At 46.6% G+C, this 23,003-nt stretch overlaps 1 protein-coding gene across 3 annotated transcripts in view; it reads right to left on the reverse strand.

The window, feature by feature from the left end:
• Ctdp1 (CTD phosphatase subunit 1) overlaps positions 1 to 23,003 on the reverse strand; it is a 60,734-nt gene that overhangs the window by 12,636 nt on the left and 25,095 nt on the right. The window contains exons 11-12 of one of the 3 annotated variants that reach the window (XM_029546914.1): positions 20,092 to 20,251; positions 12,282 to 12,359 (exon numbers count right to left, since the gene is read on the reverse strand). The exons of 1 other annotated variant lie outside the window; for it this stretch is intronic. In XM_029546914.1, coding sequence (XP_029402774.1) covers positions 20,116 to 20,251 — 136 coding nt within the window. In that variant the 3' untranslated portion in view covers positions 12,282 to 12,359; positions 20,092 to 20,115. Of the gene's footprint in view, positions 1 to 12,196; positions 12,360 to 20,091; positions 20,252 to 23,003 lie in introns of those variants that run through there. One more of the 3 variants, XM_021214391.1, reaches the window with a different exon arrangement.

Consider the following 23,003-nt stretch of genomic DNA (forward strand, 5'->3'; position numbering starts at 1 on the left):
AAAGCGAGCACCTGACATGTAAAAAAAAAAAAAAAAAAAAAAAAAAAAAAAGGCAACACAGCATATCAACTGCAGTGTCTATCAACAGACAGCACCTCATGGCTCCACCTGCTGCGTTCAGGAGACAGCTCAGAATCTGTCATTTTACAACTTTACAGCCAAAGGGTGTGATGGAGGGAGAGAGAGAGAGCACAGTGACCCAGAGCCCTGTGTGGCCCTTCTTCCTCCTCTGCCAGAGACGGACAGGCAGCCTCTTCCTAGCCTTGTACAGAACCCAGAGGGAACTATGCAGGCCTTCCGAGAATGGCTCCATACCAGCCTTACCAAAGAGGACTGGGAAGGCCTTAAAAGTGCCATCATTCACATGACCGTCCAGAGGAGATGACCTCCAAGGAACAGGTTTCTACTAACCTTAAACTTTATCAATGGATCTGGAACCCACATAAATGTATTTATTTCTTTGTTCCAAAGAACCAACATTCTGAGCAGTAGAACCTTCTGACAGAAAAACTGAATGTATTTATAGATGCATTAAGTCACTCTTTTCTGGAAGTTTCCTGATGATATTACCAAGGATAGAGGGAACTCCACCCAGACTTTTCTGCTGTTGGACAAGGCCTTGTACTTTATACACAGATGGTGTTGGAACAGCCTGTGGTGGGCACCTGAAGGTCAGCAGGGGCCAAGCACTCCACTGAGACAGCAGGACTCTAACTCACTCCAAGGGCAAATGTATTCCTAGCATGGATATTAGGACACAAGGCCGCTTTGGCCACCTAGAAGAGACTCTTCCTGGGGTCCAGTGGCCTAGTAGTCATGCCAAGGAGAGTGACAGCCCATGCCCTGAGAACTGCACTCCTCCAACAGTGAGAATTAGGCTGCACCCAGCAGGAGCAGGGAAGACTCTGAGCTTGCTGGCTGACAAGAATGCTCCGAGGCCCCACGGGGACCCACATCCCTGCACTTGACTCCTGATCCTGTGAACAGAGCAAAGACAGGCTCCTTTAAGCTTCTGCATCTGCATTACTTGTTATGCACCACAGAAAACCAATACAGTGGTAGAATATATTTTAAGGGGAATGATGTCAACTGATTTTTTTTTTTTTGTCTGAGACAGGGTTTCTCTGTATAGCCCTGGCTGTCCTGGAACTCACTTTGTAGACCAGGCTGGCCTCGAACTCAGAAATCCACCTGTCTCTGCCTCCTGAAGTCAACTGATATTTTTATGAACAGAAAATACTTTGAAGGCCAAAGAGAAACTTTAATAACATGTGAAAAACCCCAAACTTGGAAAACAAACTTGAGGCATTCTGAAACTGCTCAAGAGTATTTAAAACTGCCACACAAATGCTGGCTGTAGGCAGCACTTATGCTCTGAAAGTGACTTATGCACTCTAAACCCCAGCAAGTTCTTTACACCAGGGCGATGAAAACAAATGATAACCCTCAGGTCTCTCTCACAGGCTTTCACATACAATGAGGCCATCTCACTAAAACTCTAGGGACCAAGGGCCAAACACACAGGATCTCCCAAACACTTATAACTTTAAAAAAGAAACAAAACCAAGCACAAACACTGGATGAAGACCCTTTAAGTCACCATCCCTCAAAAGAACATTCTGTGTAGGACATGCTGTTACCAAGTGGCTCAATGACCTCTGCTGCGAAATAGCTTTGGTTAACTAGGGTAACTGTCTAAGATCCTGTCACAAGTTGATGAGAGGTGAGAGTGTCTACTGTTTAATAACAGAATATGCTCAAACACTGCCTTGACATGTCTGTTGTACATTGTGACACTAATCATCAGATGTGTACACAGTACATGGTCACAGCTGAGGTTCTTTTCAGAGTCTAATTCAGTATGAATTACTACTGTTGTTGACCTTAGCCAAAGGGTAACTGACTATATATAAATCAAATATAAACATAAGACAGTGGTACTGTTATAATGAGAACAGAAGCAGACGAGTGCTGAGTCCAGTGGAACACCCTCATTCTGACAGCATCAGTTTTTAGCTTAGGGTGCAAACACTGGTGATCAGGATGTTGTTCTTGCACTGTGGATAAGCAACACACACTCAGCCCTCACCCAGCAAGCACCGGTCACATGTGCTTAGATTCCCTACCTAGGAGCAGCAAGTCTTGCGGGGTAGGGGTGTGCTGAAGGTGGCCAGTCAGCCAAGGAGGATGGTGACCAATGGGAAACTGGGAAAGACAAGCGTGGCACTTGGCTGCAGGTGACTCTGCTCCTTTGCACGGCCATCTCAGGCACATGGCCCGCTTCCTTTGGTGACTGGGCTCCCCCAGAAGCAGGCGGGTGCAGAGATATGGATAATGCATCTGTCTCTGCTTCAGTACCCCACGGTATTCCTCTACCATCTCTTCAGGTCTTATCTCTGCCCACTGGCTTTTTAAAATAAAAATTTATTATTGTTAATAATCTGAAGATAAAGATTGTCCACGACAATAAACCAGAAAGATGAAATCATGGGAGACACAGAATTCTCTAGCATTGATTTTTTTTTCTTAAAAAAACTCAGTAACTCTGGGAAACCTGCAAACTCACCCAAGTCAGAGTCAAACACATCCCGTCCAAGAGAGGATACAGCACATGGGCCAGCTATGAGACAACAGATGGGAGCCATCCCTGCTCAAATCATAAGACAGAATCACAGACCAGCAAGGAGGAGCTGGGGAGTAATACCCAAAAGTTTTGGCTGCCATGAAAACAAGCATTTAAATTCTGACAAATAACCGTGCAAAGTTTTTCCTGGTATATAGGAGTCCATGGGGTCAGTCAATCCTCGGGATAATTCTCACCCTCCTCTCTATCCAAAGAACCTATACACTAGATTAAGAAGAAAGGGCTACACAAGTCTAGCTAGTAACTATGCGACAGAGGACTCCCCCCCTCCCCCCCTCCGCCATGCATACAAGCCAACACACCCACCAATGGTCTCTGTCCCCAACAAAACACATTGGGAAGGTCTGGCCATGAAGCAGACACAGTCTGGACGTCACCTGTCCACCTCCACACCCGTCCAGCTCAGCCGTACAGAGAGACTGCTGTCCTGCTTCCTCCTCAGGTCAGATACTCTCAGCCATCATTTCTTCTTCCTGCTCTATCCTACTGCCCTCAGTCAGAGTCAGTGTGAGCACTAACTACACTGAGGTTCCCATACCCCTGTCTATTCCCTCCCACTGTTCTTAGGTGATCTTCAGGATAAATCACTCCTGAGATTCTGTCTTGGAGGATGCGTGTCACTTCCGTTACCCTGCCCTGCCCACTGACAGATCTCAGTGGCTCTCCACAATTCCTGCATGTTCTGGTTCTTTGGTGAGGAGGTTTCTACTTCTTCAGTCACGGTGGGGACGGTCTACCTTTCAGAGGCCACAGAAGCTGCACAAATCTCTGTCTGACCATCTCACTGTCACAGTCTTGCCCACACTGTCTAGGACTGACTTACAGATGAAATCTGTGTTGCCTTCTGTGAACAAGCTCCAGGTGAATCCTAGAGACCCTGTAATGCTACGGACTGTCTCAAGCCCCAGTGGGCTTAGGTTACTAACTGCCCTCTATCAGTTCTAAGGGCCACTGGTCCCTGTCTGCTTCCAGCTGACCCTGTGACGGGTTTGGGCTTATAACCTGCACAGATGATTCCTTCCCTGGTCCCCCTCAGAAACTTACCATGAACCCCACTCCGCAGTGGCAGTGATAGGTAAGTTTTTTGGGATCAGAGCTGACCCTTAACAAAGTTCCAAGAGTCACAAGTAATGGTACACTATACCCCACCTCACCAAATTCTCAAACCACAGGGCTGGCTCTGATGAAAACACTGATGTTTCACTGGGGCTCCCAGTGCCTAGTGGCAAATAAAGGGCTTGGCATCTGCCATCTGCCTGCACTCTGTCGGGTCAGCTCTGCGCACAGACATGCTCATAATTTCAGGGGCATCTACACAAACTGGTGATCTCTCCTTTGAGACTGACAGCCCTCAGATACACGTGAAGAGATGTTTTCAAGATTTGTAAAGACATCAAAACAATTGGACGGTCAATGGCCACCGCTATACGACACACATCCTTGGTGTGCCAGGACAAAGGGAGCCTGTCTGTCCTGCCCACCTTGCCCAGAAAGCTCTAATCTGCCTTTCCTTCAGCTCAGTGCTCCTGGCACAGGGGACTGGCATGGCTCCACACCTGTCAGTGCATACTTGAGAACAGCAGAATAAGCTCTTAGCTGCTCCCTGCCCTCATGTACTAGTGATAGTATAACGTGCCCTGAGTCAGCAGGGTAGAGCAGCTCAGGCATGAGATGCCACCAAGGATCCTTGGTGAAGGTGAGACCAAGGATCGGCCCATGAAGGCACTAACAATGCTGACTACACACAGCAGGTAGGTCTGCACCCGTGCCCTGGCCCCAGAGGCCGTCGCAGCTTCCCAAGCAAACATCTCAATACTTGCAGGACGATGGGAAGGTGCCAGTTTTACTCAGAAAGTACTAACTGCCAGACAATTTGCCTCCAGCAAAGGACATGTCATATGCAGCCTGCATGGCACCCAGCAGGCATGGGGAAAAGCAGGTATGTGCAGCAGCTGCAGCCCAAAGGGACAGAGTGCCATAACGTCACATGGTGCCTGCCACTGCCAGGCTCCCCAAGGTGCAGGGTGCTTAGATGGAGACTGTACAGAACAGTCCAGTTTGCAGGCTCTGGGGTCTCTGTAGGACCCAGCATTCACTTCCTTAAATAAACTCACTCCAAACAGGCTTTAGATTATCCATTTTCTTCAATCACCTTTAATTCCTAAGCATGAAGGAAGCATACAGCCATTGAGCTTACAGCTTGTGTACATACTAAACAAGTATATATTGTATACATACTAAACAAGTATATAAACGTTCAACAGAAGCAGACCTCCAAGACCCGCAAGATGACTCAGCTGGTAAAGGTGTCTGCTGTCAAACCTGACCACTTGAGTTCTATCCCCTGGCCTACCTTACAGAAGCACTCCTGTTAACTCTCCGCTGGTCTTCAATATTCATGTTGTGGCATGCTCCCCACCCCCAAATAAAAACCAGCAACAAAACAATATAAAACGAAATGGCCTTCAAACTATACTCATGGGCTACGGTGGTTCAGTAGAAGAGCATATGCCCAGCATGGGTAAGGTCAAGCTTGACCCCCACGCTGCGACAAGGAACTCTATCATTCTTACTCTGAGAGAAGATACTATATATACATTGGGACTGAGAGTGGCAAACAGTGCAGTCATCTGCGCATGCACAAGCTGTGACTCCTGAGAGCAGCCTGCCCAGAGCTGCTGGCTCTGCAGAACTGACTGTATTGACACCTATCTGCACTGATGTTCACCCACACAATCCACTTGCATGGTGCTCACCTTCCATGCAACCGCATCTATGTCCACACCCACTAGTGTGGCCTTCCATTTGCAGAAGCTCAGCGTATACAAGACAAAAGCCAACACACAATCCTCACTAGATCTGCTTATACTTTCTTTCCCTCAACAAAGACAAAGAGTTGAGAATGTTTTATAGAACTTGACTCTGCTGAAGGCACTGGAGTATTAAGGTGCTGTCCACAAGGCAGGGTGCCTGTCAGGCCTAACAAAGGATCAAGCCGGTGGGCGCCTGAGCCATGCTAACAACGGTTCCTCAACTTTAGTTAAAGGGGCACTGGGAGGCATGGGGTAGCAAGTTGAGGAGAACCACCTCAAGGAGCACAACTCAGCACACGCTCAGGGGACACTGCCTGCCTGCAGCATTCCTTCTGTGGGTCACAGCACACACAAATGACTGACTACCCCAGTTACTTCCAGGTGGGGGGCAGAGAGCTGCGGAGAGACAGCAGGGTGAGGTTAGCTTCACAGACCTTTAGTTCAAGAAACTAAACCATACTTCAAGTCAATGTGGCTGGCAAAACAAAAACAAACAAACAAACAAAAAAACCCCACACCCATCATAGAACTTATGGGGGGGGGGGAAGCTTTATCTTTTAATGAAATGAAAAGCCTCTGATAAATTAAGACAGAATACACATCCTGGCACTGAACTTCGTCATCAGCAGGAGGAGGAAGCAAATGATTCTCATCTTTGTTATGGATGACAGCTGTCGCATCTGAGCAGGGACTCCAGTCTTCCTCCCACACACCAGCAAAGACTGGGTGTTGTACTATGCCAAGCAACCTTCAATAGTTAGAAGAACAGGAGGTGAGTAACAGGACAGGAATCACAGCAGTCAATAGAGAGGCACATTTAGGCAGCTTAGGGCTGTGGAAGTGCCTGCTGCACCTGCTCCAAGCTTGACGGTCCCTACATAATGTGACAAGGGATTGTGCATCTCCATGCTTTAAAAGACACATGGACATTGTCCATGTGGAACTCTTCTTTTTAAAGATTTTGATATTGTCTGGGAAGTATGGAACAACCATGACCTGTAATCCAAGAGTCTACAGTGGGCCTTCATGAGAAAGCTAACATACCTTAGTGAGAGCCCTGCTGCATGTGCTAGGGGAGCCAGAGGAGAACAGGCAACTATGTGCCAGGTAGTGGGTCTTCCTGCTGACTGCCTGTGAGGGGCACAAGCCCATCATGTAGAACCTTTGGGACAGAGGAGGGACTGGTGGTCTCCTGTGGCTCTGTAGGTTTCTCTGAACTACTTGGCTAGGCATGGGATGCACAGTCACTTGTCCTCAATTGATAGCCATGGCCAAGGGTGGTCAGGGTTGTTGGTAGCATACTAACAATTACATTACAGGAGTGGGGACTGCCAGCACTCACTCTCAAGTCAGCTACAATGGCCATGGTTGGGCTCTGCTCAAACGAGGACTATGATTTGCTTTACTGTTATGACACGCCTCTTCTCTCAGGCATGGACTCAGGAAGCTGAGGTCATATAATGGTGCCTAAACTGTTCTCATGATTCCTCGTGGCTGGCAAACTGAGTGTAAATTAGAGTGTAAATTCTGACCATGAGCTGGACTGACTGAGGTTGTCAGACTAGCAGAAAGCACAAAACTTGTGTTCTGTTAAACACTTAAGCCATCAAATTCATGTTCTTTTAAGACTGAGAAGTCCCTTTGCCACCATAACTGTCTTGGATAATGTACTGTGTATTACCTTGGTAAACTGGCATGTGCCATTTAAGTTCACTGAGACGCTGGCTCACCCAAGCATGTTGCTCCAAAGTGTCCTCCGAGCTTTCCTATCTCAGGGTTAGCTAGACCACCCCTCTCTTGACAGGGAGGGGAGAGAACAACGAACAGCTGGGAGTTAAACATCACGTCCTTGAGAACAACTAGAAGGTGAGGCATTTCTATCAGTGGCTAACATTATTTATTCTAAGGTGAAGCAGTGCCTTCAGTGGAAATGGGAAACCAAGTTCAGCCACAGGAATCTCTTCTACAGAGAGAACAATCAAGAACTCCAGCTCACTGCTTCAACTTAACCTGCCTTGCTGCTGGATGACTCAAAGTTCCTGGTCTCATGATAATCTATGTGCTGTTTGCTGTATGTTCTATCATATGGAAGCCTTATCCAAGGGGACTCTGCTCCGCCTGAGACCTGGATCAGTAATCCCACCTTACCGCACGCCCCTATGATGCTACTTTTTGTTTGCTCTCTTAACTGGGTACTCCAGTCATCTCTGCTAGATGTTATAAGTACTAGGTTTGATGTTATCTATTGACACTCTGTTATTTATTTTTCTACATTTGCTTGCTGTGTACTTAATAGATTCACCCATTCAAAACCAGAAGGACGGTTACCATACATCATTGTCTGCACTGCACAGAACAAGTAACTATTAGAGTAGTTATACAACAGTGATACGGTTTGGACAGTCTAGTTAACCTGGTGACGTACCCAGTGCTACTAGTGACAGAGCAGCTCATATCCTCCAAGCCCACTTGTTCTGACACAGAAAAGCAGCCTCCCCCCTCCTCTACCTTGAGGACTACACTGGATTATCTTGGCTTCTCTGTTTCTAGAAATATAGACAGGATTAAAGCAGCTGAGAGAAAGCACAATGTTGGTTTTTATTAGCTTTGCACGTGTCTGCTATACTTTTCTTGGCCCACTCCCATCTCTAATTTGCTTTCTAGGCAATGCTTTCTAGAGTTCTGTGCTTTCTCTATGTTTCTGGGCAGAGAATGCCACCCTCAGACCTGTGCTTAGAAAAGCGCTGGCTTTCCCTGCTCATAGAGGTATGTGGACTTGGGGCACTATGTCATCAAAACCTCTATAAATAGAGCTGGGAATGAGGGGTGCTGTGGTGGGGATCCTGCCCACCATGCCAGGGAGAACTGGGAAGGAACACTTACTCCTGCGTCTTTCTCCCTAAGCAGGCCTCACTACAGACATGTACACCACACCACAAGCACCGCCTCAACCACTCTCCATGGCTCCCTCAGTCTCGTGGCTTTTATGCCTTCAAAACTGGTACCCTGTGAGCAAGACTCAGACATTGCTAAGTTCTGCTGGAAGCTTCTGTCTGACCCTGAGGAAACATGTTCCTATTGTCCCAGCGAGGCCTGGAATGTTTCACCTGAGTAGTGCTGAGCTCTGAAAATTGCAGCCACTTCTCTCAGCCCAGGCACACAGCAAAAACATCCAAATAGCCCCAATCCAGCTAAGGGCAAAAATTCTGGTTCCCCTCTGAAACATTTCTCCATTGTTTACATTATTCTTACCAATCTTATCTTCCAAGCTCCTACCAGAAAGACCAGTAAGCAATTAGCACTCACAAGCTTTTTGGCCCCAAGTTCCAAATCCTCCCCAATCTGCTGATAGAACAGTCCAAGGCACAGGAAGGCAGCGACAAACCCACTCCCCTCTGTAACAACTCTGTCGCTATGCTCAAACGCCTAGACCAACGCAAACTTAAGGAAGCAAGGGCTTACTTGGCTTCTGATTCTAGGTCAGTCCATCACTGAGAGAAAATCAAGGTGGCAGGACAGAGTGGTTAGTTATAGCATGCCCAGGAAAGGCAGGGACAAGTGACCCCACCTGGGTCGCCTGCCTGCTTGCCACTAAGCCAGCTGACTTTCTTCACTAGTGGACAATTTAGGGCCAGTCCGTGAAATGGTGCTGCCCACACTCAGGGCAGGTCTTCCTAACTCAATTAACCTAGAAAACTGCCCACAGGCAGCCCGATCAAGGTAATTCCTTGCTAAGAGTCACTTTCTGGGTTATGTTCAGTTCACAGGTAAAGCTAGCAGAGTTATGGACATGCGACGTGCACATTTTGTACCCTGCATTACACACAAAGCCAGTGGATGCTGTCTGAACTGCCTTGCTCAGACCAGGGACTAACGCATGTCATGAACTGCAGTGCTGCTGCTGATCAAACTTGTCTGCTCTTAAAGAAACATAACTGTTTACAGAAAACAAAGAATATTTTCCTGTCATTAGGAAACATAAATATTAAATTAGTATATTGATTTCAATTATATTGTATTAAAATGCTGATTTTTAAATTGCAGTTTTGAGTTGCTAACTTGAATTTCATAAAAAAAATTCATCAAATGAACATTGGTTTGGGATTAGCACATAATTTCCCAACAATTTTTGAAATGGCTCTAAGCGTATTACTGCCATCTTGTATGATTTTTATTTTTTGTAAAATGGTATCATCAGAATTGATGATTACAAAAGCAAATATTAACTAAAATGAAAAATGTTCCATGTTCTGCAGTAGCAACTCTTAAAAAGAAAAAATTCTGAATTAAATTCCTAGAACTCACACAAAAGAGCCAGGCATAGTGGTACACACTTATAATCCTAGTTCTGTAGGTCAAGAGAGAGGTGGATCCATTAGGCTTACTGGCCTAGCCTTGCTGGTGAGTTCTAAACTGGTGAGTGACCCTCCCTTTCTCAAAGTCCAAGGTGGACAGTACTGCAGGAACAGTGCCCAAGGCTGTCCCTCTGTCACCCACATATATGGCAATCTGTCTTCATGAACTCATCAAATACACATATTTATCTTATTAAGGTACAAGTTTGCTTTGACCTTTAATAAGCAACAAGGTTATATGTATACCGAAGAATTCTTTTAAAATAAATTTCTTCATGATTCACTACAAGTAAACGTGTGGTTTGTATACCTAGTTTATAAACCAGGCTAAAATTTCTCAGGAAAAACCCTGCTCCAGCTTGCCCAAGGAAGCACCTGAGTGGCAACATGGATGGAGGTGACTGGGTGCTTCTGGTCAAGTTCCTGCAATATCCTACCAAGCACATCTATGCCTCTCCCCAAAACAACCCCACCCTCTCTCCACCCCAAGGTCCTGCTCTGGTCCCCGTGTCTATGGTTTCATTGGAGACCAGGGTCTTGGTAGATGTGTTAGGTAAGATGAAGTCTCCGGGAATCAGGGTGGTCCTAGAGTAATGACTCCTGTCTGCTGCAAGAGGGACAGACTGATCTACAGAAGATGGTTTAAACCTAAGCACCCATGCAGCTTAGCGCTACTTAATGGATATGTCATGCAGATCCTAAGTGGCCAGAGGTACATAAAAATAGCCTGGTGCTTGGATATTGTGAACCTGCCTGCCCACTTCGTCCCCAAGAAAACTGGGCAGTCTCAGGTGATCTGGGCCCCATGGGACTGAGAGAGCATCTCCCTTCTGCTACAGATGGGGAGGCATGGCTACAGTTTCTGTGAGAGGACAGGGGTGCTTTCTTGTATGGTCCCAGGACCCAGGAAAGATCAAAGCCTGTGTAGGGATATGAAGCTTCCAGTTGTCTTCCCCCACTTAGCATGTGAGCATGCTAATGCATGTGAGCCAGAGCTTCAGCTGCTCCTCAGGAGCTTCTGCAGAGCTGAGGTTAGGGGTTAAGGTGGCTTTTATGGCTGAAAGGATAAGGTTCTGGAGTAAGTCAAAGTTGCTGTTTCACAGCATCATTTCAGGTCTTTTGATAGGAAGGGAATAAAAACCAACAAGAAGGCCAAGTAGTATCAAATGGACTGCAAGGGGATTCCTGTGAAGCCAGAAGGGAAACAGCAACATGGCAGGCCACGGGGTGGGGAAAGGGAGTGCGCTCCCTCGACAGGAGCGGGCACTGCTTCCAGATCCAAGTCAGCTGACCTTGAAGACAGGGAAGCAGTGGCCAAGAAAAACCTTCTCATGAAATGACAACAGTTAGTTAAAGTGCAAAATGACAGAAAAATGGTGAAGAGTTAAGAAAAGAAGCTATCATCTGAAAGAGAGAATCTGAATTACAGATGAGATTTCATCCTGAAAATAAATGTATTTTCTTGCTTTTGCTAAAAAATAAATGAGAAGCACACTTTCTTGCTTGGGCTCTCTGCTGCATGATCAATGGAAAGGAAGTACATCTGTCCTCACCACACAGCACTGCCTGGGAGATGGGCTCACCCACAGCTGTCGGAAGCATGCCGATGGCAGCTCTGGTCCACATGACCTGACGCTCACCTCTTACAGTGGTTCTCTCAAAGCAGTCTGCAGAGCAATGACTGCATAGACCACACCACAAAAACCCCAATAGCAAAAGCTTCTGTCAGAGGGCTAGTCTGGGAGCCTGGAGGAAGATGTCTAAGGCCTAGGATACAGACAATACTGACCTGTGACACAGTTTTGTTTTTAGTTCTAAGGGATAACTAGCCCCCTCCACAGCCCCAGTATTTAGGCTGTAATTAAAACATCTGTAGTCAGGGTATTCAGTTCTCCAAATTGAGCATTTGAACAACCTAACTTCACATTATGTACTTAAAACTATTTAGTGGTAAAAACGACAGAAGAAACTGGTTTTAATTTGTCTGAATTCATGTATTAAAAAAACATCTGTTTAACTGAATGCAAACTAATTAAGCATTTTATATCTTGAATCCTATCAGTTTTCTGTCTGGACAGTTCCCTTAGCAGGATATCCTGAAAAGATCTTATGGCTCCTGTACCTCAAAATGCCAGATGCACCCTCTTGTTATGACAATTTGGGACATCTGCATACATGATCACGAATCACTGAGAGTGGCAGCTGTGAGTTTTTGTTGCCAAACACATGGGTACTTCATTTCATGGGGTTACAAATCCTTTTTAATAGGAAACCAGGTGCTGGCTCACACCACCTGTGCCTGCCCTGCATGGAAGCCCAGCTGAATCTGTGATGCCAGTGTGCACAGCAGCCTCTGCAAACTGGGGCCTGGGTCACATTCTCACCTCTTTGTCCATACTCTCTAAGTCCTCCTTACAGAGAGTGTACAGCGGCATTGTCTCTGACATACTGGGTTGTCGCTTTCTTCTAGCAGGGCCAGGCTGCTCTCCATCTTGAGATTCTGGCAGCTCTTCACCAAACATTTGCTGCTGATGTGGCTGAACAGCTCTGTAAGGAATGTTATAGTCCCGTGTGAGGAAAGCAGTTCCATGGCACCCTTCCAGCTCGGTGGCAGACACCTGACTTCTGGATGAGGTGACACACACAGAGCATTTGTAGGGAGAGACAAGGTGCCCTGTCCACTCTACCTATTTGCTCTCTCTGCTTGTGTAGCAGACCCAGTATCTCCCAGTATCTCCTCCTGGGACACGTCCTGGCTCTTGAGGAGGCTCACACCTCTTTTACAGAGAAACCTCCTTGTCTACAAGCCATCGCCTGACCTGACTTAACGGGAGACAGGCGGTTTGCCTGAAATCATCAGGGACCATCATTTACCCTCAAGGAAAGTCAAGACTTATTAAGAAACAAAAGAAAGCAGAAGTGATATTTATTTTCTATTCAGAGCACAAAACAGAAGCCAAACAGGAATGCTGAGTTGAAAGGTGGAGCTCAATGGAGTGGAATTAATCTGCTTACAGAGGAAACAGATTATGCGTGCACAGCTTCACTGAGTATATAGTAACCAATCAGCTGCAAGGACCAAGTTCAAGCCTCAAAGACACTTCCAACCTGGATCCCATGATGCTAACACTAAAGTGGTATTCTTATTGGCAAAATTGAAGCTCTGTTGAAAAAAATTTCTGTTTGCAATGTGCATCTACATGTGCCAAATCTCACTGAATATATTTTATGCATGTTTTAAATTTGTGTTAAAGTTTAAAGTACACCAGGCAAAGTGGCTCCTATGCACAATTCTAGAACGTGGAAGGCTGAAGCAGGAAAATTGTTGTGAGTCTGAGGCCAGCTGTTTCTAGAATAGATCCTTCCTGCAGTTAAAGAGTGGGCCAAGAAGCTGAGCACCACTGCCTATGGGGTCCCAGGCTGGCCAGCACAGACACTGGCATAAAGTGACAAGACCTCACTATCACAAGGAGAAATGTGGGACCCAGCAAGATGATGCAGCTGATAAAGGTACTTGTAGCCAAGGCGGGCCACTCAAATTGGCTCATAAGGATCCACAATGTGGAAAGAAAGAACTGATACCCACACGTGCTCTGCTCTCCACAAGGACGCAACAGCATATGCATACCCACAGGCACATACGCACTGGAGTACACACACATACACTAAGATTAAAACGTAAAAATAAAGAATAACGGGACATTAATTCTAAGTCACAAAGTTAAAAAGAAACTGTATTAGGCTAACTGAATATTATCTGTCGAGGGCAAAAGACTTTTCTGCCCAAAAATCTAAAAAGTGCAGTCTCTGCTTTCCCAAATGTTTTCTCCATGTCCTATCTTTAGCAAAACTGTCTGACCACAGTCATAGTTGAGCAGAAAGTATGATGAGGATGTGTGTGGCCAAGGAACAGCACTGCCTTTATGAGACAGATGAGGGGACTCATGGACAGTAAAACACAATGATTAGTATTAAATTTGCTACAGTAAAACTCCTGATGCTATTTTCTTGTAAATAAGTAAATAATTTGGGGATGAAGTAAGCAGACTCTTACTGGCAGCTGTCGGACTCTCTGTCTCTATGTAGCACTGGCCATTCCTGAACACTCCATGGGCACTGTAAGAAAGCTACACAGCAACCTCAGCTGCTTGCCCCAGGGCTCTTTCAAAGCCTCTGTAGTGAGATTTTGCTATCACAAGACAAGCCTTGGTAAGCTCTAGATGACCCTAAAACAATTACCAGGGACTCAAGGGACAACACTTCCTCTGCTGGCCTACCAGAGACTTTACTGGCTGGTACCAAAGGGCTTTGGGTACTGTGAAACCCCCCTCCTCTGGCTACACAGAACAGCCTAACTCACCTGGTGGGCTAGATGGGTAATGCTCTCCTGATGCAACACCAGGCTTCTCTTTAATCTCTATTTGCTTACTTTTAGTAGAGTAGGCTAAGAGGCCAGAGTCACATTCGTGTTGGAGGTGGCAAAGCAGCAATGACCATTGAGTAGTTGGCACAGAGCTGTCAAAGTGGCAAGGCTATTAGCTGAGAAGGAAGCTCAAGAGCTCAGACTGGCCAGGGCAGAACAGAAGCTGAAGAACACAAGGCTGTAAAGAGCCAGAGAAGAGAAACCATGGGGCACGGTGGCTGGGAGACTGCTAGAGTGTTGCTTAGCTGTGGAGTCTAAGAAACATGGGGCACAGTGGTTGGGAGACTGCTAGAGTGTTGCTTAGCTTTGGAGTCTACGCCATCCCAGGCTTGGACACTGTAATACTAGCTAGAGGCAAGGGGTAGGGAATCCTCTAATGTCAACTCCTGCCAACATCTAAGGAATTCTCAATCTCCTAGGCTTGCAGGGAGCTGTTTCCTTGTAGAACCTTTACAAACACTTAAGAGATGGAAGGGCCCGGACATCTGAGACTTGCTGGACAACTGCAACACCAGAGGGTGCCACCTCCTGCCACAGTTGCTCCTGTGCTGCCTGGGGCTGAATAACAAGCCCTGGAAGGAGCCTCTTCCCTCTCCCACGCTGTCTACCCAGGTTCAGCAACAGGACTCTCGAAACATCTGACCGACCTTTTTAAAGCTGCTTAAACCACCACCCCTTACTCCTAACACCCACAACTCCAAAGAAAACAGGGAAAGCTCATGTTCGCCTTCTTTTTACTAAAGATAAACATGCTGTGTTTCTCTTTAAGGTTGTCTAATGCTTTCAACCAAATTTGAAGTTTAAGACCACGACCTCTCTTCTGAAAGCTGTGTTCATCTTTAAAGGTCGGCACTGCCCAGGCCACGCCCAGATCACAGCCACCCTGGTTTGACAGCTCCAGGGGAGTTCTGCAAACAGTCACAGGCTTGAGGTGCATGAGAAGTGCAAAACCACCTTCTCTGACCTGTAAGACATTACAGGTCAGTCACTATACGGAAATTCTCGGGCACCTCTTCAAACACCTGGGACCAGGGCTGCCCTGGTACAAGGCTGGCCAGTTACTCTAACCACAATCAAAGGAGGAAGTATGGCAGAGCCGGCAATGGAAAGCACTCCTGTTCTATCCCTTCTCTATTTGAAGAAGTAACTTTTGATTTAAAATGAAACATGTATTAACAGACAATGCTTTAATGTTAAATGAGCTGATACATCAAATGTATAGACAATACCAGTTCTACTCTAACCAACCAAACCCACTGTTGCCCAGCTCCTGCCATCTTAATGACAGCAGGGAGGAGACAGGTAGGAAGCCTAGAGTCTAACAGTGCTCTCTTTGCAGCAAGACCATTCCACGATGGCCTTAGAAGCAGCACAGGGAGAGACTTGGTATCCTTCCCTAGTGACACCACCACCCCTCCCCTCCTCAAAATCAGTTGTCAGTTAAAACAGATGATGCGCCAGACCCAGATTCTTAACACGATGGGAAATGGCCAGGCTTCGGCCAGAATTACTTGTGTAAGAACAGGAAGAGTTCTAACTGTTGGAAAGGGTTGTTAACTCCAAGGTGACCTTTTATCTTACAAAGATTTTAAACCATCCACAACAAAAAAGACTTTAACCACCAATTACAAATATATCAGCCAGGGCAACACAGAGAAACCCTGCGAAAAACCAACCCCCCCCCCCAAAAAAAAAAAGAAAGAAAGAAAGAAAGAAAAAATAAAAAAGAAACCCTTGGCAAAGAGGAGGATGCAAAGGATGGAGAGAAGTCTAGGGGATGAAAAGCACCATGGGAACGCGCCCACGAGGCTGGCAGCAGCAGGTTGCTGGCAAACTCACGTGTGTGCCACAGGTGAGATGCAACAGAAAAACAGGTGAGATGCAACAGAAACCACCTTGTCTGCAGAGAGAAAGCACAATTGGAGGAAGAAAGAAGGCAGCTGCAGGAACTCAGGCAACAAAAGGTTCAGACCCCTAAGAGGTTGAGATAAGCCCAAACAGGAATGGCTAGAAATGTCCTTATCTAGCATAAAGTTATAAACATCTGATCTAAGAGTCTGAGCAAATCCTTTACTCTACAGTCTCAAAATCCACACCAACACACACAGTGATGGAACTTGCAATTAAAGACAAAAGAGCATCATGGAAGCAGGGTGAGGAAGATGCCGCCTCCTCCTGTAGGAGGAAGGAAGCCAACAGTAGACCCTGCCTATCAAATCAGAGACCAGGAGGGCTCAGGTGCTAAGATGGAGCGATTAGGTGACACAGTCCCCTAATCATGGATCTCCCTACGGAAAGGAATGGAGTCTGAAGCACACACAGGACTGAATCCTCCCCAGGAAGGACACAGCAGGTAAGGGCACCACAGAAGAGACCTTGCTCTGAGGGAGTCTCTTGAACTGCATGCAACTGCTGGAACTAATAAGCAAGCAAGCAAGCAAGCGAGCAAGCAGGAGGGAGATGGTAAAGAACAGGAACCATGGAGATTTAACAGGAAAACCACCACAAGTCAATAAACTGAATGACTGGGTTTTGTTTTGTTCTGGACACAGCACCACACTGTCTAGGCTGGCCTGAGGATGATCTTGAGTCTCTGGTCCTCTTGCATCTACTTCCCAACTGTAAATAACTGGATTTTAGAAGAGATCTCCAGCAGAACTGATTTGCAAAAAAGCTGTGATTCCCAGTATCAGGGCCAGTCCAAATCAGTGAGACACCCAGGCACCCAAAGTGTGGTACCAGCGCTCTACAGGCTCAGTGAAGGAAGGGGAGAGGACACTATTCAACCCATCCTGTGAAGAAAGTCACACTGCTCACACAGTGGGAAAGATACTGCAGACTCATGGCTACTGTGCCTGCCAACATATATAAGTCAACAGAGATAGGTCCACATTCCAAGAGTTCAAAGATGTTTTGTTTTGTATTAAAACAAACAAAGAGGCAGGGAGACACTCTGAATAAAGGTGCTGGCTGCCAAGCTTGCTGGCCTGAGCTCTGAGTTTGGACCTACAAGGTAGGAGGAGAGAAATACTCCTGTAAGTTGCCCCGTGACCTTCGTAGTCACTCCATAGCATGTCCCACAAGTCCACATACCTTCCCTCCAAAAACATAAGTATATAAATGTAATAAAATTCAAACAAGGTGACTACCCATGTAGAAGCAGGTTCAGGAAAAGAAATGTTTATAAGAGTTCATGATACACACAACTACTGAAAACACCAGTCACCAGGAACAACACTTCATATGAGGGAGGAAGAAGGGACAGTCTCCAGTGTGACAAGGAAGATGCCTCAAACCCCACAGACTCTCAACAACCTATCCAAAGACAATATTTCACCCAAGACTGAAAGAAAGGTGACACACGAGTTCTCTGGTGGAAAAGATGGAGCCAGGAAACAGACCTGGAGAAATGTACTTGCTCAACTTGGGAACAACTGAAATGAAGGCCAAGGGCACGTGTGGAGCAAGGCGAGCTTCACATCCCAGTGATACACACCTGTGGGGAGGCTGCGGCAGGACAGCCACACTGGGCTAAAGTAAGAGACTGTCTCAGAGCAAACCAATCCATCCCCTACCTTCACACACCTTTGTGGTGACAGGGTTGAAAAAGCCCTCTTGTAACTTCTACAAACAGTGACTCAGGCTGGGGAGCTGACTTGGTAAGTTCCCATGCAGGCGTGAGTACTGGAACTGGGGTCCTCAGAACCTCTGTGGAAGCCTGGCATGGCCACACATGCTCCTTTAATCCCAGTACAGCAGAGGCGCCAGGCACATCTTTGGAATTCATTGGTCAGCCTGTTTACAAAATTGGTGAGCTCCAATTCTGTCTCAAACTGTATGGTTAAGAGCAAATGAGGCTGCTAGGGGGCACTGACCTCTGGTCTCCACATGCACTCCTATGTACACACCATACACCCCTTCATACCGCCCTCCTTCCAAAAAACAAAACAAAACGAAACCTGACAGAAAACATATTTAAGTATATGTAAATGTTAAGAATAAAACATGTTTAGAGGAACAGAATAAAATGGTTAGAGAAATCTGAAAGCTAGGCTGTCGGTAATAAGACTCAACAATGAAAACACAATTCATTTAAGTAGAAGTTTACAAAACTCATGAAGTAAAAACTATTATTCCATCAAAGGTCCAGTTAGTTAAAAGGTAAAAAGACAAACTAAAGTAGACTGAGAAAATGCTTATTTAAGTGGAAAACATACAAAGACATGTAATCAGTAATAACCAAAAAGCTCAATTAGAGAATGGGCAAAACCAGTTATTTCACCAAAGTCATTCAGAATGCTCAGAGCTCAGTGAACCCTTAAGAGAGGCGTGTTCAGCCTCTCTCTGGCTCTACTTTCCAGGTGGGACCACCATCTTCGTAGCAAGTTCAGTCAGGCCAAGGGGTCAGGCCCTGAATTCACCTGGCCAGGGGGTACCTGTACCTCAGCCTGCTTCCGACACCAAGTTAAGAGTGGGGTCAGATGACATCACCTACTAACTGGACACAGTCAGCTCTCAAGTCACACGTTTACTGTGCATGAGTCTCATTAACGAGTGCCTGCAGATGTCCCTGACTTCACTCAGTGACAAGTCTAGGAGACTCCACTGTATTAGCCACCAAGTACAGAGCAAAACTTACAACCTCACAGCCAGGGCGACACTGCTCATCTTGGTGCTGTTGCCAAGCACCCTGTCACAATGGGTCTGCAGAGAGTTCCAGGCCCAGGATTGGGTTGCCTGTCACGCTGTGGAGGTACAAGGCTGGATTCCTAGAAGTAGAGCAGGCACAGGAGCCCTGTGACAGGCAAAGCAGGAGCAGCACAAGTTGTTGGATGGCTAGAAGAGTGGTCCATGCTACTATGCTGTGGGCTCAGCATGGGCCGGAGGAGACTCTACAGCTGACACTGGAGACTGTGGCTGCACTGTTCCAAGGCCACTGTGGATGGACATTTGGCATTGTGGTGGGTGTGTCTACGATAAAGTCACCAGGTGCCAAGCACCAGCATGGAGTGTTGAATCATTTGTTCAGTGCCTCAGCACGTGAGACTCAGCAACACGTATAGGAAGGAAGTCTCTACATCAAAGGGAGTGTTCCACATGGTGGTCTAAGGAAAGCACTCTGGATTTCCTTACCCAGCCAAGAAGGGGTTCTGGCAGAGTAGGTCTAAAAAGTGGGCTAGAAGCTCTCAGCTACATCCCTTGGTGTACACACACACACACACACACAAGGAGTACATTCCTCTGGCATTTGGATGCTCCTAGTTCCCCAGACACCCAGTTCTCTGTATTTAGATATAGGCAGTGAAGAGTAAGGGGTGGGGCCTCCATTTTTCCTTATGTAGACTGGTCAGTTCATCAGTTGTGAAATCAGGGGCATGACTATGTAGTTCTCACACCTGTTGACCTTGCAGCGCTTGTTTCTAAGTTTCCTGTGCATTCAAGCAGGGACAGCAGGAGTATGGTTTCCTGACATGTTTCCTGGCAGCCTCCAAAGTGAACTAGGCTAAGACTTTCCATTATAAAGTTTATACAGCGATACAGTTGATGACTACTATCCTCTTATGTACCAAGACTGGTTGGCAACCTGGATGCACAAGACACTTGCAGGTTTAAGAGAACACATCACTATCCCAGAATGCACCGCCAGAGACTAGTTCTTGCAGCTCCAAGAGGCAGCTCCCCATCTCAGACATGGCTGCCTCTGCTGTCATATAAAAGCTGTATTGAGCTCAGCCTGCCACATAAAGTATTTTCAGACAACACTCACTTTTCTTGGGAATCCCTAGTCTACTGACACACACTTCAAACAAAGTTGAATAATTAGAAACACAATATTGTACCTAACCCTGTACTCACCTTAAGACAAGGTGCCTTTGCTTTTTATTTAAGGGAAATAAATGAGAGGCTGAGTTGGTTTCCGCAGCGTGGAAAGCAGACTGCACAGGTGTTGCGCAGGTGCACACCAGCACATACTGACTTTGCGGCTGCTTTAAATTCTGGAAGCACTGCTGTCCAACTGCAATTTAGAAACTGAATTTCAGAAATAGCCTTCAATGCACAGCTCCTTCTTGCCCCTTATCAGGTTATAATAACACTGCAAAACAGCCAGCAACAGAAACATGAACCCCTTGACTACTGGGACTATATGCTCAAAGGGGAAATCTTAGGGTGTTGCTGGTTCCTGACACGAAAGTCAAAACCTTGCTGTCTCCATCACGTATGAGATAGCTTCAGAACAGGGCTGCTTCCTCCAAAGACCCAGACCTGGAACTTCAAAACCCAACCCCAACCTCTGAACTCCAGAAAGCCAATCACTCAGGACCAGTGGTTTAACCTAGTACACCCATGTAAAGGGACTGTCACAAAACCTCCAGAGAATAGGTTCATAGAGCGTTAGAGTGAGTGCCCCAACTTCAGGGAGCTGAGGCTCTTTGGACAGCCTCCAGTACCCCAGCAAAGGCCCACACCTTCCCTGACTCCTGCCCCGAGTTCTCCAGTTTTTCACCCTTTTCCCATACCCATCTGCTTCTCTGGGCTGACCAAAGCACACTCCCTCCACAGCTATTGTTGGTTGAGACACTGTGGAAGGACTCAAAATCCAGAAGCAAAAGGAAGTCTGTAGTCATCAGGTTCCTTGGTCCTCCCCTCTCTCGGTTTTGATTCTTAAATCCTGGATGCTGTGGTGGCCTCAATTCCCCCATTGTGTCTCTTGAGATCAGAAGAATACAGCCTTTATGGCCTCAGCATACCAGCCCAAAAATCACCACTTGGGTGGCTACAAGCCACAGTCCAGCTGGTCACTGGGGCTGTTCCCAACACCATCCATGATGGTTTCATGTGACAGCTTTATGACTATGTTCAGCAAGAAAGAAATGAAGAATTCCGTATCTTGCATCTTGCTCCACTGACCTCAGACCACTGCTTTTACTTCTAGGTCACAGCTCCGAAAGCAAAGCCTAGGTCAAAGAGCATGCACTTTCAGTAAATACTGCCAGAGTTCAGCCAAATGCTGAGCCCACTTAGATGTCCCTCAGCAAAACCCAAGCACATGTCACCTCTGAATGAACAGACAGCCCTGGGATGAACCTTTGTACTCAGCGATTGTGTGGAGGTTAGTGTTCATCACAACCCCCTAATTCCTACAACCTGAATGCTTCATCTCTCTCCACTGCCAGTCTCCTCTTGAGATCACCTAGTATCATGCCACAACACATGGGCCCAGGCATCTAGCTCCGTCCCGAGACCACACTTGCCCTGACCTCCACGTGTGCATCATGTTCCACATGAGGATGTGCACAGACTTATAGCCTCACCTGGGTCTGAGCTCTTTGGTACCGTGTGGTTTTACTTCTGTTATGCACTGTCAGCTATGGGGCCTTCTAGAAGACTTTAAAACACTCCTTCTCCACCTTCCACACTGTCCCACACCCTGTGGCTTCTGGCTTTCATGTGTCAGCGCAGCACAGAGAGATGGCAGGAGCGAGTAGCAAGGAGGTCTCAGCACTGCTGCCCTTCTGAGGCACCAGGATGTTTTTGGTCTTTGATATAATATATATAGCATTAACATGTTCATACAAGTTACATGCATGTATGTGTGGAGGCCTGAAGCTGACATCACGTGTCTTCTCTCTCCACTTTATATGTCTGAGACAAGGCATCTCCCTGACTAAGGCGGGCTGGCCGGTCACTGCACTTCAGTCATCTGCCTGGCTCCACCTGCACTGATGTAAGTGAGCCTGCAGATGCACTCCACTGTGGCCAGCATTTATGTGCGTTCTAGGCATACAACACACCCATCCCACCTGTGTTCCTGCACACTCATTCTCTTTATTTGCAATCCAAGACTTCGGAAATGAGGAGAGCTTTACCATTTTAAAAGACACTTTGGCAAAAAAGTGAATGTTTACCTGAGATAGTAAAATACATACAGTGCTCTGAACCAAACTCAGCCTTCTCATACTGTATGTAACAAATGAATTACTTGGGACCCTGCCTGTGACTGCTAGCTCACACCTGTTCTGATCAGGCTCTGCACAGCAGCCAAGCGGGGCTGTGGTTATGGCAGGAGGTACCAAAACCTCTGTCCTCGTGTTCTTGCATCAAGTTATACTCGATAAGAGTTTGTAGAATTTGCCAAAGAGTATTGATCACAATAGAATCTGAAAGGAGGCTCAGTCTGAACTGTGAAAAAATTCAAGAAAAACAATGTATAATGAATCTATACTGAACGTAATTTCACAGACACTGAATGAATAACTGTCCTCATAGGCACCTGCTACACAGGAGACCAGCTAGTACGCATACCACTGGACCTGATGATATCAACAGCCAGCAAAAGCCCTGGCTGCTCGAGTTCTCCAAGGCCTCTCTCCCGTAAGCACATAGGAGGGTTCCATTAGAGTTTTTACGTGACAAACTTCCTAACAAGCCAACCAACACCCCCTCCCCAAAGAACTCAGTAGAGAAAGGACCAGAAGGACGTGAGAAGGCAACTAGCTGCAGTGTACTCCAATAGTGAGCCACAGCCACAGAGGCTGCCTTCCCAAACCTCTTGCTACCCATCAGCTTCCTAAGCCAGCTCACGGCTATGAGCAGCACACAATACAGGTCTACTCTTCTGGGTATCCGGGCAAACTACGGCATGGTTTGCCAAAGTGGCTGCTATACTGTACCACAGTTAAAAATATTCACAACCTTTAACTCAGTGATGCCACTGTGGTAATATGATGGTCCAGACTATAAGCAGCAGCATGTGGACACAGTCCAGC

This window comes from Mus pahari, chromosome 15 (genome assembly GCF_900095145.1).
Source record: "Mus pahari chromosome 15, PAHARI_EIJ_v1.1, whole genome shotgun sequence".
In the NCBI taxonomy this organism is placed as follows: Eukaryota; Metazoa; Chordata; class Mammalia; order Rodentia; family Muridae; genus Mus; species Mus pahari.